Source organism: Oryctolagus cuniculus, chromosome 10, assembly GCF_051225735.1.
Source record: "Oryctolagus cuniculus isolate XC-2025 breed Fujian yellow rabbit chromosome 10, ASM5122573v1, whole genome shotgun sequence".
NCBI lineage: Eukaryota > Metazoa > Chordata > Mammalia > Lagomorpha > Leporidae > Oryctolagus > Oryctolagus cuniculus.
In genome coordinates, this window is record NC_142876.1 from 2,388,987 (window position 1) to 2,405,269 (window position 16,283).

A 16,283-nucleotide genomic window follows, 5' to 3' on the forward strand; every position below is an offset into this window, starting at 1 on the left:
TCTCTAGCAGGACTTTTTAATCAGCCAGCAGAATATAAAGATCAGCCTGTAAACCACAAAGATTCAAGTGAAAGTACAACTTCCCAAATCCTTACATTTTTCAAGGAATGTTTTGCAAAGAAGCAGCTTTTGTGATCAGGAAGTAGATCAAACCAGTAAGTAAATGTCTTGTGTTTGCCTTCCAATAATTTGAGAGAAGACATAAAATGGGTTATTGATAGATTTCTTTTTCTTTAACCAAAATAAAAATAGGCTTTAGATTCATCTGTTAAGGCCTGACATAGGCATAATTAATTAATACAGTTCACTAAACTATGCTTTCTGTACAATTTGGAAACTAAACCACCCTTTTCAAAGGGGTCCTGAGGTGACATTTAATGCTAAAAGCAAAATAAATAGCCCAGCAAGAACGAAAATTTAAAATTCCAATAATTTCAACTTTGGGGGATATTTGTTCACCAAAATTAACTAACATTTCTAAAATATTTTAATACAAAATTGTATATAAAAGAAAAAAGTGCATTAAAAGCAGAACCTTTGAAACTCTAGCACACTTACAATTATTCTGAATAGACTGACAACAGCCAGTTACACACACTGACATTCAGGGAAACCTCGAGATTTATAATAAGTCCAGCATCACAAGAATAAGTCAAATAAGGCTTTCGTTTTCTTAAAAAAATATACAATACACAAAGCAGTTTGGAAAAAAAGTAATATTATTTAACAGTTTTCTGACTTAAATATCTTCACGTAACAAAAGTTTCCATCTCACCATCAATATCACGTATGTACATCCGCAGAGGTGAACAACAGCAGGATCGGAAGGTGCCTTCCCGACTAACAGTGAACGTCTCCTTCTTAGGAACCGGCAACGAGCCCCTCTCTCACTGCACAAAGTCCATACGATATTTATAATAAAACTACTCTCTTCTGGAACCAAGGAGGCAACGAGAGAAAATAAAGGCAATTATTTTTCAGGAAAATAAAATAAAACCCAGCTTTATATTACAATGGAAAAGAGACCCCTCTGCGGGAGAAATGACACAATACTGATCTGAAGTGCTGGTGGGGCGCGGAGCCCCGGGCGCTATTCACAGAGCAGACAGCCCCGCCGCAGAGCCCGCCTGCCGCCTGCCGCCTGCCCGCGGCTGTCTGTACACAGCACAGGACACCAACGTGGAGCCAGGGGCCTTCCCAGCTTTGGAATGCCGCGCGGACGATGCGCGCGCGGCCCCCGCGTGGGTGGGATTCCGTCTGGGACGTGTTTGCTGTGGCACCGTTGATGATACTGAGAATTCCCTGAAATAAAACACACGCTCCTCAGGCTGAAAGAGAAGGTCGCGGCGTGGAGACCACGGGGCAGCGCTGCCCGTTCCCGGCACACGGCCTGCGCACCCCGGCTGCAGGGATGGCTTGTGCGGGCGCGGTCCTCGCCCAGCGCACCTGAGCAAACGCTCCTGCAGTGGCCATGGCACCGGCCCTGGGCCAGCTCCTCTGGCCTCCCTGCTGCCGCCCCACACTGCATTGCTCTGCAGGACCCGAGGTCCGCGTAGGAGAGCGCTGGGCCAGCCAGCTCTCAAGGTACTGGTTGCATTAACTTATGGCAGACTACAAAGAGTCGATTTCTTCTAATTTTCCAAATGCACAGACAAAAAAGTGGCAAAAACTTCCCTGTGCGGTGGGACACTTTCCTGCTCTAAGCTACGCCTCGCCTAACAGGAAGCATGGCGGACATCTGGCACGCTTCTCCATGTTGACTCTGTCTCTGCTAATACGACGAAATCACACTAAGTGACAGAAGACCGGCAGCTTCTGCCGTACCGATGCACCGGCCGAGGTGTGGAAGATGCACCTGCCTCTCGCAGTACCTGAGTTCAGTGATCTGTAGACAACGGGCAACGCCACGTCTACATCTTTCCCAGCTTCCCTCCTGTCAGTCTCTGAAAGACAATGATTCTTAGGGAATTTCAGAGCTAAAAACCGATTGTGTAGTGTTTCCAACACTTGAAGCCCTGAAACAGAAATCCCGGTGCGCCGTCCTGGCCCGTGGCCCGGGCCGTGTCCTCCGGCCGGCTTCAGAACACGTTGGTGAGCGCCTGCCACTCGCCCGCCGCCTCCTGCACCACCTCCTCCAAGTGCAGGGTCCTCAGCTCCTCCCCGTCCTGCTCCGGGTGCCCAGTGGCCTCCGGCAAGGTTCCTGTACACAGGCAGAGAAAGGACAGGCACAGCCTCAGACAGGCAGCTCCTCGCTCGCCTCGCCCTGTGGGCTCGGGCGGCAGGCTCAGGCGAGGAGGGAGCACGCAATCTCGCCCCGCGGAGGGGATGTTCCGCCCACCTGCTCCCCAGAGGCCCCGCTGCTCACGCACACACACCTTTTCACACCCGTCAAACCGAGCCATCATGCCAGGCATGGCGGACTTCCCTACTTCTAACTCCTCCTCTGCAGGTTTGCTATACCCGTTCCCGAAACACAGCCTAGAGTCAACAAGAGGGAGCCCACGCGATCCCACAGCCCGGGATCCCGACTCTGACAGCACCAGGCTGGTGGAGTGCAGCAGCCAGGTGTCCTCTGGGCCGAAAGACGCCGGCTGAGCAGCAGGGCACCTGCCGGCCACTGCCATGCAGCTCCACGGCCCTTGACGGCACACGGAGGCAGCAGCGGCACCGACAGGGCCTCCTGAGTGCTGCCCCCAGGCTACGGGAAGCTCTGTCCACTGACCACTCAATGCACCCACTCAAGTCTGGGGGGCCGCTTTGCTCCTAGAAAGTTCTGTACCCTCTGCCGAAACAAATCAGAAATACATTCTGACCAGGTCCTGTGTTGGGGCGGGCTGCTCCCAGCCAACTTCGGAGCCAGCAGACACTAAGGGGTGAGCTGACCAAAGCCCAGAGTCTGACCTGGGCACTCGCTGGCCCCAGGCCGGGCTTTCTTGGCTCGTGCCCTGCGGGCGCACCACACACAACACCCAGTCCCCGCGGGCCCTGGGAGAGCCCGTGCGCGGGGCTGCGGCGCCAGGGCCTCTCACCAGTGCAGCTGTGCGCCCGCTTCACATGCAGCTTCATGTTGCTCTTCTGCGTGAAGCCCATGGCGCAGTGGGCGCAGCGGTAGGGCCGCTCCCCCGTGTGCTTCTTCATGTGCACCTGCAGCGCGCTCTTCTGGTTGAAGGCTTTCTCGCACAGCGTGCAGTGGAAGGGCCGCTCCCCTGCAGGACAGAGGCCACGGTCAGCATCTCTCAGGCCGCTGCTGACAAGCGTGTGAGAGAAGCTGAACCTGAAGAAAAGAGGCCACGGTGGGTTTGGCTGTGTTTTTTTCTGATGTTTATTTTATTTGAAAGGCAGTGGGACAGAGAGGAAGAGACAGAGAGACCCACCTACTGGGTCACTCCCCAGATGACAGCAACAGCCAGGGCTAAGCCGGGCTGAAGCCAGGACCCTTGAACTCCATCCGGGCCTCCCACACGAGTGGCAGAGACCCACGTGCTTGGGCCATCATCCCTGCTTTCTGAAGCACGTTGACAGAGCTGGATCAGAAGCCGGGCGGCGAGGACTCCACCGGCACACCGGTCCCAGATGCCAGTGTTGCAGGCAGTGGTTTAACCTGCGCACCGCATCGCCAGCCCCGGGACACGGCGATGAGCCGCCTGTTGCCCATCCAAGAGTTTTGGTGAAGCCACTCCGTGCCAGGACAGCAGAACTCCCATCAGCACTACTCAGAGCCCCAGAAGCACCCATGATAAAAAGCAGAGCATAAATGGTTTAAACGAAGACAGTAAGGACACGAGAATACCAGCTCCACTCAACAGACCACACGTGCTTTTGTGAACGCTACTTAACTGCACTCATGTTAACAGGGAGACTGAAGAGTGAGAGGAAGGGGCGCCAGGCCCGACGTCTGGCTCCGCTACCCACCCCGCACTGCCCCAACGCCACCTGCTCCCCCCCCTCCCATCCCGTGGAAGCTGTCTCACGGGGTCCGGAACAAAGGGAAACTAAAGCCGGTCCCCTCCCCAGTCCTTGCAGTTATACAAGTCCCAGCCAAGGCAGCATGACTGGCAACGATTCCAGAACATGCGTGGCTTGTTCCCAGAGCTCTCAGGGTTAGCTGGGGCTGCATGAAGCGAGGCTGCAGCAGGAGGACAAGTGCTAGGCCCTGAAGCCAGAACACCGTGTGCTGTCAACAGGCAGCCCAAGACGCAGGGCACCAAGCACCCGCAGACAAGAGACCCTCAGGAAGCCGGGCTCGGGGTCATGAGTGCGCACCCTGGCTGTCCATGCGCTCCCGGTCACACGCTGACGTGTGTGCCCAACGGGAGGCCTGCAAAGCGTTCCTGGTCCTGGCCTCAGACTGCCCCAGCTCCCACCCGCACGGCACTTAAGGATGAACAAGTAGACAGAAGATCTCTCTGTCTCACTGCCTTTTGCATAAAATGAAAAAAGAAAATCTTGTAAGTTTAAAAAAGTTGGGGGGGGGTAAAGAGAACATCCTCCTAAGCGACACAGTCAAGATCAGGTCCATCAGCCACCTGGTGGGCTCCAGTGTGCACATGCGTGCACATGCACACGCACACACACGGCCCAACACCAGTCTTCACGATCCACTTAACTACAAAGAGCAGGACAGCAGATGTCACCACCACCACCTTACCTCCAGTCACAAAGAGGAAAACACAACTCAGGAACAAATACAAATGCTGCTTCCAAAAATCAGGTAAAAATACTAAAATATTAAATGTTTCACAGTTGCATGAGCAGTGAGTATCTGAGAAACTGAAAGGGAAAATTCCACACAGCACCCAGGGGCGTGGGGCAGGCATCTGGCACACGGCACCCGGGGCGTGGGGCAGGCATCTGGCACGTAGCTACGTCGCTCCATTGCTCAAGGGGCTGGTCTGAGTCCCAGACACTCCAGCTTCTGACTCAGCGTCCTACTGACATGCAGCCGGGGAGGCCGTGGTGAGGGCTCCAGTACCTGAGTCTCTGCCACCCAAGTGCGAGACCCGGACTGCGTCCAGGTTCTGGTTTCAGCCTGGCCCAGCCTTGGCTGCTCAGGCATTTGAGGATTTAATTGGTGACTATAAGATGTTTTGTATCTGTCTCCCTGTCTTTCAAAAATGAAAATAGACGAATTTTTTAAAATTAAAAAAAGAGGGGCTGGCACGGTGACACAGCAGATAAAAGCCACTGCCTGCAGTGCTGGCATCCCATACAGGCCCCAATTCATGTCCGGGCTGCTCCACTTCCGATCCAGCTCCCTGGATGCATCTGGGAAAGCAGGGAAGATGCCCAAGTGCTGGGGCCCCTGCGCCTGCGTGGGAGACCCGGAAGAAGCTCTTGGCTCCTGGCTTCAGACCAGCCCAGCTCTGGCCGTTGTGGCCATTTAGGAAATGAACTAGTGGATGGAAGACCTCTCTCTGTCTCTCCCTCTCTCTCTTTGTAACTCTGCCTTTCGAATAAATAAATCAATCTTTTTAAAAAAGAGAAAAAACAGATACCTGTTATTAAACCACTCATTCTGAGAGACGCTATGGAAATATTTAATGAAGCACATAGACCAGGAGATTAAAGGAAGACAACAACCAGTGCAGCTCAGTGTAGACGGCGCGCCCATTCTCCACACTCCCAGATGGCACCTGCCGGTGCCCAGCCTGCAGCTCCCCTGCACTCTCCAGTCACCTCCGCGCTCCCACGGTGCTCAGTGCCGTGCACCTACCTCACCACCACAGCAAACGGCACTCACCTGGAGCAGGCATGCAAACAACAGCAGCTCAGCATAGAACTCCAACCACACACACGGAGGCTCCAGGTCCCTGACGGAGGCCACAGCCCAGGGGGGGAGATGGGAGGGAACCCAGGAGGGGTGGCCATGTGGGCCCTGGGGCCCTGGTGGCCATGGAGCAGCCCCCCGGGGAAGGGCTACATGTGCCAAGGCCAGAGGACGACTCAGAAAACAGCTCGGGGAGAAGGGGAAGGCTACTGGCCCCGGGAACACTGTGCTCCAAAGCAGAGGGACGACGGGGCAGGCGAGTGGAGGACCCGGCACGGCCGTGCCAGGTGCCGTGATGGAGCCGTGGGTGACCGAGCCCCTAGCCAGGCCGGGGTGTGTGTGTGTGTGTGTGTGTGAGAGGTGCTCCTTTGGCCCAGGGTTTCAGTGTGGCCACTGCGTGGACGAGGGGCTGAGAGCAGGGAGCCTTGTGGGTGGAGCAGGGGACCTGAGAGGCGGGACGTGACGGGAGGAGGCAGACAGAAGGGCTCCAACAGCGTTACCAGAGGACAGGGGCCGCAGGGCCGGCTGGGTGGGTGGGTCCGTGTGCCTGTCCTAACAGGAGGGGCTCCTGCCCGCGGCTTCCGTTCTAGGGTGAGGACACAAGCCGCAGTGTGTCCGAGCTGAGAGTTAGTGAGGATGACACACGGATCACAACGAGGGGGCCTGGAAGCTGTGGCCCTTGTACGTCCCCAGTCCCGCTGTCTCCTTCCAAAGCAAACGCATGGCGGCCTCGCACCCCTTACCTGTGTGGATGCGACTGTGCCGCTCCAGCTGGCTGGGCTTGGCAAACGCCTTTTCACAGGTGTCGCATTTAAACACTCTTGGCTTCTGGGAGCTTAGGGAAGGGCCCGCTTGGTGCGTCTGCATGTGTTCCTGGCAGAGATAGCACAAAGCGACACGCACATGAGGACGCTAACAGAACCTAAGACCACAGAGCACAAAGGGGAAACCAAGCCCCACACCGAAGCACCAGTGGCAACCACGAGACCAGGCCACGTGGTGCTGCGTTCCCCAGGACCAGAGCTTGTCACCAGGAGCCAGATGGAGAGACCCCAGGCTCCAACCTGAGCTCTACCACAAACGATGTGGCCTTGCCACACCTGCTTCCAATGGGCCATACACAGTCCTCCCACGGGCTGCAATGAGGACACCACAGCCAGTCCAGGGACAGCGCCACGTCACGCTCCTCCTTCAGCGGTGGACACAGCCGGTGGCAGAGACGTCCTTCAAGGACACTCTCCATAAAGCCTGCAGACCGCGGAGGCTCCTGCCTCACCACGGCCCCAGCCTCCTGAAGCTGCAGGGTCACGTGTGGCAGAGACTGCGCCCTGGGACCAGGGTGCTCACCTGCCTGCATCCGCAGGGCACTGGGTGCCACCGCCTCCTGCTCCCAAGGCTCACCAGTGCCGGCCGAGCCACCGTCTGCAGGAACTTTCCCTAGGCAGCGCGTGGCGAGTGTCTGACGTGCACAGGCGTCACGTCACTCCACGGCCAGACAGCACAGGAGGATACCGAGAGGCTGGGCCCTGGCTCCACTGGGCACTCCGGCAGCACAGGGCGAGTGCCGGCCTGGCCAGGGGCAGGCGCCCTCCGTGGTGAGCAGGCTGAGCCTGGGCTTCTGCTGCCCCAGGCGGCGCCACAGCTAACGACAATCTCACTGAACCCTGAGCGTGCTAAGGTCAGAGTTCCCCGTTTCTGGGACCCCTGTCTTCACACAGTGAGCGCCTGCTATGTGAAATGTGGAAGGCTCGAGCAGACACATGCACTCCCCATGCACCCAGGGCCTGCATTCGGCGTGCACTGTCCTGGCTCTGCCACAGCTGCCGCACGGTCGCTAGGCCCGTGCGCGCTCTCATGCCCTGCTCTGTGTTCATCTGCTCCTCGTGCTCCTCCCCTGACCGTGTCTGACTGGCCTCGCTTGTGAGGACCTGCACGGTTCTACAGGGCTGGCCAGGGTCTGTGGGACACCCTCTGTTGGGATCTAGCTCATGTTTTGCTAGCACCAGAAGCAGGCCGCGGGGCTCCAGGAGGCACCAGCACAGACTGACGGACCCACACCATGACCTAGCACTGGACACGCACCACGTGCGACTCAGGCTCCAGTGGCACTGGTCAGGTTTGTCCAGGACAGACTTTGTCTGGCTTTTGGCCCTTTCCGCGTGGTTTCCCTTAGAAGAAGGAGAGCCCTGGGCTGCACATCACTCAGCTGGGAGTCTGCCCACTCCTGCTCCTGCTCCTGCTGCCTGGGCCTTCCCCGAGCTGCCTCTCATGGACATCCAACCACCTGCAACCACATGGCCATGGCCGTGAACGCCGTGCAGGGAGCCTGTGTGTGCGGAGGTGCACCTGCAGGGCGGCTGCCCAAGGTGAGTGCGCAGCACTTCACCAGCTGCGGCCACCTCCCCTGGGAGGCCTGCTACCTTGTGGCGGGCACGCCTGCGTCCTAGAGCCTTCCCAGGATGGCCGGTCTGACAGGTGAGAAGTGGTGCAACGCCGCTCCAACCCACATCAGAAACCGACACTGAAGTGCACGGGAGGATGCGCACCAGAGACGGCCACGACCAAAGCGCGTGGTGAAGGGCTGTGCGCCACAGGCTTCTCAGACATGGGGGATCTCTCCCCAGGCTCCTGCCCGGCCCGGGTGAGGGCTACCTTGAGGTGCGTGGCACGCTTGAAGGCCTTCCTGCAGACGAGGCAGCCGTGGATGCGCTCCTGGCCGTGCACCTCCCTGCTGTGGTGCATGAGCACGGCGGCCGACGAGAAGGCGCGGTCACACTCCAGGCACTGGCGCGCCCGGCCCTCCTTCTCGGGCTGGGTGCCCTGGGCCAGGGTGGCTGAGACATCCGTCACCTAGAGTGGGTCAGAAATTTGGTGACTTGCCTCTCTCAGCATCAGATGAGCACATTCCACACGGCAGCAGATGGCCAGGATCACAACAGGCCCACGAAGATGTGGACACGCTGGCCCACAGGGCGCACCTTGCATCATCTTGGTCAGATCTAGCCAGGGACACCGGACGAGGGCTGACCAACCAAGATTTGACAAACGAGTGACGGCCAGAGCCAGACAGACCAGGTGCAGAGTCCAGGACCGGCAGTGCCATCCAGGCCACTGTGGGCCAGAGTGGACCCCCACATGCCTGTTCCTGCAGCTGAGAGCGCGTAGTGACACGGCCACCAGCCTGCCGGGATGGGGACCACGTGAGCTCCTGCACACAGCGCGCGCCCCTGAGCGCTGCTGAGCTTGGGCTGGGACAGGAATCCGCCACGAACTCTGAGAATGCTCTGACTGAGGACCACTCCCACCAAGCCGCACCACACGCCAATCGGCAGCAGCAGAAGGCGCCTCCATCAACGTGGGCGCCACACTGACCAGGAGGGCTCAGCTCCTCTGCCCGGCTGCCACCGCTTCAGAAACCGATACGAAGAGTAGGAGGGGCTGATACTCAGCCTGGTCAGCACACAACAGGGGTCAGCTGTGCGACGGAAATGCGTGAGGATTAAGGCAACGATTACAAGAAAACTGACGGTACTTTCTGACACTTTCATTATTCCTAATTTCTCAGGTAACTGTTCATAATCCTGGAATACACACTAGAGGAAAATATTTAACTGCAACAAGATTTCAACAGGGTGCTCTGGCATTATTAATCTGTGCTGGAATAAAAGAATGGTGTGGGGGGAAGAAAGAACGAAACAGAAGAGACACTGTGAGTGTGTGACACGCCCCAGACAGATGTGTGCACACGCATGTGGGTACGCACACAAACAAAACATGCTTGGACGTGTACACACAAGGTACTTCCTGTGAACAAAGAGCATGAGGAAAACACTGGAGTGGTGGTGCGCACACTCCCGCACCTGCCTGAGACAGAGGCCACACTGACGATGTCCATCTGCAGGCACGGTCACCAGCACACAACACAAACACCTCACTCACGGCACGCAAGAGTTCTATGTGAGGCCCACAACACAGACACCTCACTCACGGCACGCAAGAGTTCTACGTGAGTCCCACTTCACTCAAGGAAGCACTAAGCACAATGCTACTTCTACACACAAATGCTTTCCAGCAACAGTGAGGCTGCTGGCCCCCGCTGGGACTGTGCCTCCAGTGACCACGCACACGTGAAAATACACTGAGGTGCCAAACGGAGAGGGGACTCTGTTCCAGGTGGGCTGAGCTGAGCTGAGCCATGCAGCCTGCCAGTGTGCCCACACCAGTCTCTTGGATCAGCTTTCGGGGCAGTAAGCCTGAGGGGCAGGTCTGCCTGGGCAGGGGCGAGGGGACTTGGCCCTGCCCCTCTCAACCCGCGGCCACAGACCTACTGAGCTCACCTCAGACAGGCCCAGCACGTAACCAGCCTCCCTCTAACAAGCTGGCTTCTTCCTGAAAACCTGCCTGGAGACCAGCAGATGGCGACTCACAGGGAGCCCAAGAGCGACCATCGAAAGCTCTGTTCCTGTGTTCAGACACCCAGCCGGTTCAACACCTGCTGTCTCTCACAAGCAACCTATCTTGAGAGGTTTCACTTACGTTTGAACCTCAGTTTCCCTGTGCATAAAAACAGGCACCGCCACAGGCACCTCACCGAGTAACGCACATCGAGAGGGGCAGCGGGGCTTCATCTGGCTCAGTGGGTGACACCACTGTCTGGGACACGTGCACCTCCTGTGGGAGTGCCTGGGACCCAGTCCGGCCATTGCTGTCATGCACGCTGGAAGGCAGGGATGGCTCGAGTGCGAAGGGTCCCTGCCACCCACGTGGAGACCTGAATGGAGGAGTTCCAGGCTCCTGGATTTGGTTTGGCCCAGCCCTAGCCATGTGCGCACTGAGGAAGTGAATCTGCAATGGAGGATCCTTCTTTCTCTCTTTCTCCCTTTCTGGACCCTGCTTTTTAAATAAATAAATTGTAGAAGTGTCGAGGGGGGCTGCCACTGTGGCATGGTGGGTTAAGCCGCCATCTGCAGTGTCCACATCCCATATGGGCACCCCTTCAGATCCTGACTGCTCCACTTCTGATCCAGTTCCCTACTGAGGTCCCTCAGAAAGCAATGGGAGACGGTCCAAGTCCTTGGGTCCCTGCACCCACATGGGAGACCCTGAGGAAGCTCCTGGCTCCTGGCTTCCGATCAGCCCAGCTCTGGCCATTGCAGCAGAGACTGGCTGTGGAGGCGGCTCTCGACAGCCCTTTCCCAACACACACACGTCTACACCGCAGTCTCACTCAGCATGGGTTTGCCTTCAGAACCTGGGATGGAAAGGCAAGGTAAGCGAGATGCCAGCATGACAGCGCTGTGCCAGGACCTGCACCCAGGGCCAGGAGCTTGCTGTGTCCTGTCTCTCTGACCTGTCCCTGGGGTGGCCATCAGGAGACACCTTGTCTTACACATGGGACGGCACACAGCCGGAGGGCTGTCTATGGCCCCAGGCAGCGAGCACGGGAGTTAGGAGGCGCACAGCACCACGGGCCGGAGCCAGGGCGCGGCAGGGGCTGGAAGGGACTGAGCTGAGGGCAACCCGGGCCCAGAAGCTTTGGTTGGCTCCAGCTGCCTTCCAGGAGCACGGAAAGAGCAGGCAGCGACCGAACGCCGCTCGTTCTAGCACGGCAGAGCAACACAGACGGCACCTCGCAGGGCTTCTCTGGCCGCTCAGACTGTGTGCTCTGTGGCACTGCTAGCTAGCACGCGATGGCTGTCAGGCGGAGGCTGTCCCCGGCCTGAGAACATTCAGGCTCCCTTGGGCACGGGAATCCCCGACAAACAGGACTCCTCCAGCTGCAGTAAGCTGAATGCTGAAATCACAGCTTAGAAAACAGCATGTCCGTTCGGTTTGCTGGTCGGTGCATCCAGGCAGCAGGTAAGGTGTGCACCGCACTGTGCCAGGAGCACTCTCTGAAACAGGACTGGGCAGCTGCCCTCCTCAGGCATGGCCACAGCGACCACGAGGCCACAGCTGCTTCCGTCTGCCCCTCAGGGTGCGCAGCCAGCTCACAGGCCTGCGTGCACCAAAACTGGTCTACACTTGGCTGGCCCCTGGGACACGAGCCACAAGCTCTGGACTTCCTACTGGGCAGCAGTGTCTTCTAACACAGGAACTCACTCCAGAGCGCCCGTGTGGACGGCAGGGATCCAACTACTTGAGTCATCACCTGCTGCTCCCGGGTCTGCACCGGCAGGAAGCTGGGGTCCCTACAGCTGATACTCCCAGGCATCCATGAAGACCCCAACAGCTAGGCCAAATGCCTGCCCACTAGTTTAGTGGTAATAAAACCTCAGCCCCAAAAAATCATGGAATGAAACAATGAGATCCTGTATCTGTCACCACAGGATTTGGCTGTGGGACACGTCCCTAGAGGCTGGCCCCAGCTGCCCAGGCCACCCTTGTCCATGACCCTGTACCACCACCCCTTCCAAATCTGTAGGTGTATGAACAAAGGATATACCGCACCTGGTAGGCCACTTCTTCACAGGGGGCAGCTGCCGACTGCGGGGTGTGGCTCACTAGGATGACCTGTGGGGAGCCCGCGCCTCCTTGGCTGGCCAGGGAGGGGTCCGTGAGCAACGCTGGGAACTGCTGGCCCTGGAAAAGACAATTCCGGTTTTCATATACTGTACAACAGCCATGCAAGTGGTGATTTTTATGACGTTTTATGAGGCAGCTGCTTTGGAAAACAAGCTGGTAGAATCACCATCTAGCTCAGCAACCCCAGAGATGTGCCCATTGCCCACTGGGGAGCGGAGCACACGGCGCTGTCCACAGCAGCAAGAAGTGGAAACTGCCTAACGTCCAGCAAGTCTGGATGCATCGCAAATGGGGCACACACAGGACCGGGTGTCACAGTCTGGACAAGGGGTGAGGGGCGGGGATTACAAATGGGGTGCACGCTGGACCGGGTGTCATGATCTGTGACAAGGAGAGAAGGGCGGGGATTACAAATGGGGTGCACACTGGACCGGGTGTCATGGTCTAGACAAGGGGTGAGGGTTGTAAGTGGGGCGCACACAGGACCGGGTGTCACGGTCTAGACAAGGAGTGAGGGGCGGGGATTACAAGTGGGGTGCACACAGGACCGGGTGTCACAGTCTGGACAAGGGGTGAGGGGCGGGGATTACAAATGGGGTGCACACTGGACTGGGTGTCATGGTCTGTGACAAGGAGAGAAGGGCGGGGATTACAAATGGGGTGCACACTGGACCGGGTGTCATGGTCTAGACAAGGAGTGAGGGGCGGGGATTACAAGTGGGGTGCACACAGGACCGGGTGTCACGGTCCAGACAAGGAGAGAAGTGTGGGGACACGCTGCAGCATGGGGGAGCCTCGGCAACAGCAGGGACAGAGAGACGGCCAGCCACACCGCTCCACTCACATGCAGACCCACGGAGGACACGAGTGGTTTAATACCAGTAACTTGCAGAGGATGGACACTACGGCTCAAAAGAAAGCAAGCCCTAAACAGCAGGGCTAGCAGCCCTGCTCACTTTACCCTGACACTGCCACCTGTGGTAAAACACTCCACAGGCAAACTCCGACCTTTCACTGACACCCAAGAAAACCACACTTAGAAGCCCAAATCGCAAGTTTTCAATGGCTTACCCAGGTCAAGCATCTGTAAGGAGTTTAATAAGCGGTAAGAATACAGACGAAATAACTCCCTTCATCTATAAGGAAACCACTTCTTCCTGTATTCCAGAGTAAGAACTAAGATCGCCTTGTCCTGCCGAGCAGGCTTCCCGAGGCGCAGGCCCGCACCTGCTCACAGAACACGGCGCACAGGCCCTCCCAGCTCACGACTGCGCACAGCTCAGGGAGAGGAGTCCTCTCGAGCGTGCCACTGAGAAAGAAACTTCCCCGCCCGCTGCCGCCCTCGGCATTTTCCCTCCAAGTCGTCTTCATGTCAGTAGGTTTCAAATCACTGCACTTCAGCTTCCACTCCAACAAATCGTATTTCAAAATAAAATAACTGTTTCTGGATTAGAATTATCACCCACCCAGAATAATATTCTCCTAAAATTGGGCCCTTTTCAAATTTAAATCAGGATTCATTATGGATTTATAAAAATGTATTTGTTTCAAAATTTTGGCTTTTATGGGTTCAACTTTGCCCATAACTAAACTACTTAACAAAACCACTTGAGACCAATTTTCAGGGCCGGCGTTGTGCCACAGCAGGTAAGGCCACCATCCACAAGGCAGCACCCCATAAGGGTGCTGGTTTGTGTTCCGGCTGCTCCACTTACAACCCAGCTCCCTGCTAATGGTCTCAGAAAGTAGCGGAAGATGGCCCACATGTTTGGGCCTCTGCACCCACATGAGAGACCCGGAAGAAGCTCCAAGCTCCTGGCTGCTGCCTGGCTCCGCCCCAACCGTTCTGGGGAAGTGAGCCAGCAGACGGAAGATCTCTCTTTTTCTTTCAAGTAAATAAATAAATCTTTTTTAAAAAAAGACAAATTTTCTTTTCTTATACAACTATTTTCTAAGACTTCACAATGATAAAACCCCCCAAAATATATGTAATAAATAATAAGCATCTGTTCTTTTCATTTCTTTCTAAAATTTACAATAATTTAAATGTTTACTTTATAGGCGTTTTCCTTTAGGGAGGTCTTAGTATTTTTCATGAATCTGCATGAAATTTTAACTGCAGGAAAATGCTGAATATTGGATTTCTCTATGCTCCTCTTTCCTTGCTGTTAGCTTTCACCAAATTCAAGAAGCACAGGAAATTTTAAGAACGTACATGAAGCCATTCCATATTCATCTCCTGACCTCTACTGATCTCTACATTAATCATCAGAAATGCTAATTTCTCATCACCAGCTTCTGATGTTCAGGTCTAATGTTTATCATTATCAGTTACAATACCTATAGACATTTCTTGTACGTTCATTAATCTCTTGAGAACAGTGCTGAGTTAATTCATACCAGGATTCATTCTATTTAGAAAACACCACGCGCAAAGTCAAGAAACGCTGGATCTGGCTTTTCCCGGTTTTCAGAGGATTAAATCAGCGCAGGACTACTGCAGGTCTCAGCCAGCAGCAGAGACTCAGGAAAAGCCTCTCACTTCTGCTGGGGGTTTTAACCACTTTTTGGACAAGGTAGGCTAACGCGCCATTTTGATTTGTAAAATTTTGTACTTGAGAATACTGCTGTGTGTGACCAGAGGCCCTGGCCCCCAGCTGTCCACAGCCCCCAAGTCTGAACCAGAGACATCGCATGACCATGCCCACCTCTAGACAGAAGAGCAGCAGCACGGCAGCCAAGGAAAAGGGGGAGGAAGCAATTAGCTCTCAGTCTGAGAGGGAGAGGCGTCCCCGCCCAGCGTGGCGTCACCGTGGGGAATTCTGTAGCATGGCCGCCCCCCCACAGGACACTGAGCTCCTGCACCCAGACACACCTGCCCTCTACACCTAAGGCAACTGCTTCTACTCCACCACTTCTAAGTGGAATAATACACACAAGAAAACACTGCTAGGATATGTAAGCAGGCACCCCCTGGGCCAAACCTGGGCAAGAATTCTATTGCACAGAACACACCAGACGTGGCTTCCTGGGTCCACACAGGCTTGTCCTGGGCTGGCCCAGCAGCTTCACCGGAAGAAACGTGGCAGGTTGGGACAGGAAGAGAGGAGGCTGATCACCCAGACGTTACTGAGCCAGAGGGGAAGCCGCTGTATCCACGGGCATGGGTCCCTGGCTGGCGCCGGCCTGTCATGCCAGGACAGGGCTGTGCTGGGGACATCTTGGTGAGGGCCTGGGGAAGGCCTGCTTGCCTCGGGTGTGAGTGTCCTGCCACCGTCCCGACAGAAACGTCTTTCTGGCCACTGATCCTGGGGCAGAGCCAGAGCTTCAGGGAGGTGCCCTACAGGGACGGGCACCAGTCTTGCTCTGGACGCCAGAGTTGTTACCATTCTCTGGTACAGTGAGCCCAAAAGGCCAAGAAGGGAACTGAACAGGGCTCAGCTTCCTCGCACGACGGCAGCCAGGTTCAGCCGCGGTCGCCGGTGTCCTCTGGCACGGTGTTTCACGGCCAGCTGTCCTTTAGTCCTCCTCCTAACTGGCCGTACTTCATCATCATGGCTTTGCTGGCCAAACTCTGAGGAGGTGTGTGGCATCTGAGCTCAAGGCATCATGTCCGAATGTAGCTGCCTTGGATCCCATCAAACCCTAGGGTTGGGGTGACAGAGCGGAGCCCCGGGGGCTGTCAGACAGAGGGGCCATGTTCACGACAGAGTGGGGAGAACGCACGGCCCGTGCAGGCTGTACTCGCCTCCGAGGAGGGGAAGCTGGTGTCTGCATGTGAGGACAGAGGTCCCTGCGGCTCTGTGGAGGGACGAACAGTGGATGGCTGGTTGTTTCTGTTTAGCTCTATCTTCTACACTTTTCCATACTGTCTGAACCCCTTTTTCCTCCTTTAAACATGTTTTTTTAAGCTGGAAAAGAGAATACTCCCATCACGAAAATCAGTGTCCAGAAGATACACCTAGGAGAGTAAATGCAGACTGTGTGCAGA

The 16,283-nt window shown here is 56.1% G+C and overlaps 1 protein-coding gene across 20 annotated transcripts in view; it reads right to left on the reverse strand.

Annotated features, from left to right (window-relative positions):
* The window catches only part of ZNF236 (zinc finger protein 236), a 103,788-nt gene continuing 87,505 nt past the window's right edge, over window positions 1-16,283 (reverse strand). For 18 of the 20 annotated variants that reach the window (XM_051838587.3, XM_051838586.3, XM_051838593.3 and 15 more), the window contains 5 exons: window positions 12,218-12,349; window positions 8,420-8,617; window positions 6,511-6,640; window positions 3,030-3,206; window positions 1-2,200 (listed from right to left, as the gene is read on the reverse strand). In XM_051838587.3, the coding sequence (XP_051694547.1) occupies window positions 2,079-2,200; window positions 3,030-3,206; window positions 6,511-6,640; window positions 8,420-8,617; window positions 12,218-12,349 (759 nt within the window). In that variant the 3' untranslated portion in view covers window positions 1-2,078. Of the gene's footprint in view, window positions 2,201-3,029; window positions 3,207-6,510; window positions 6,641-8,419; window positions 8,618-12,217; window positions 12,350-16,283 lie in introns of those variants that run through there. The other 2 variants (XR_011379153.1, XR_016213834.1) reach the window with 1 other exon arrangement.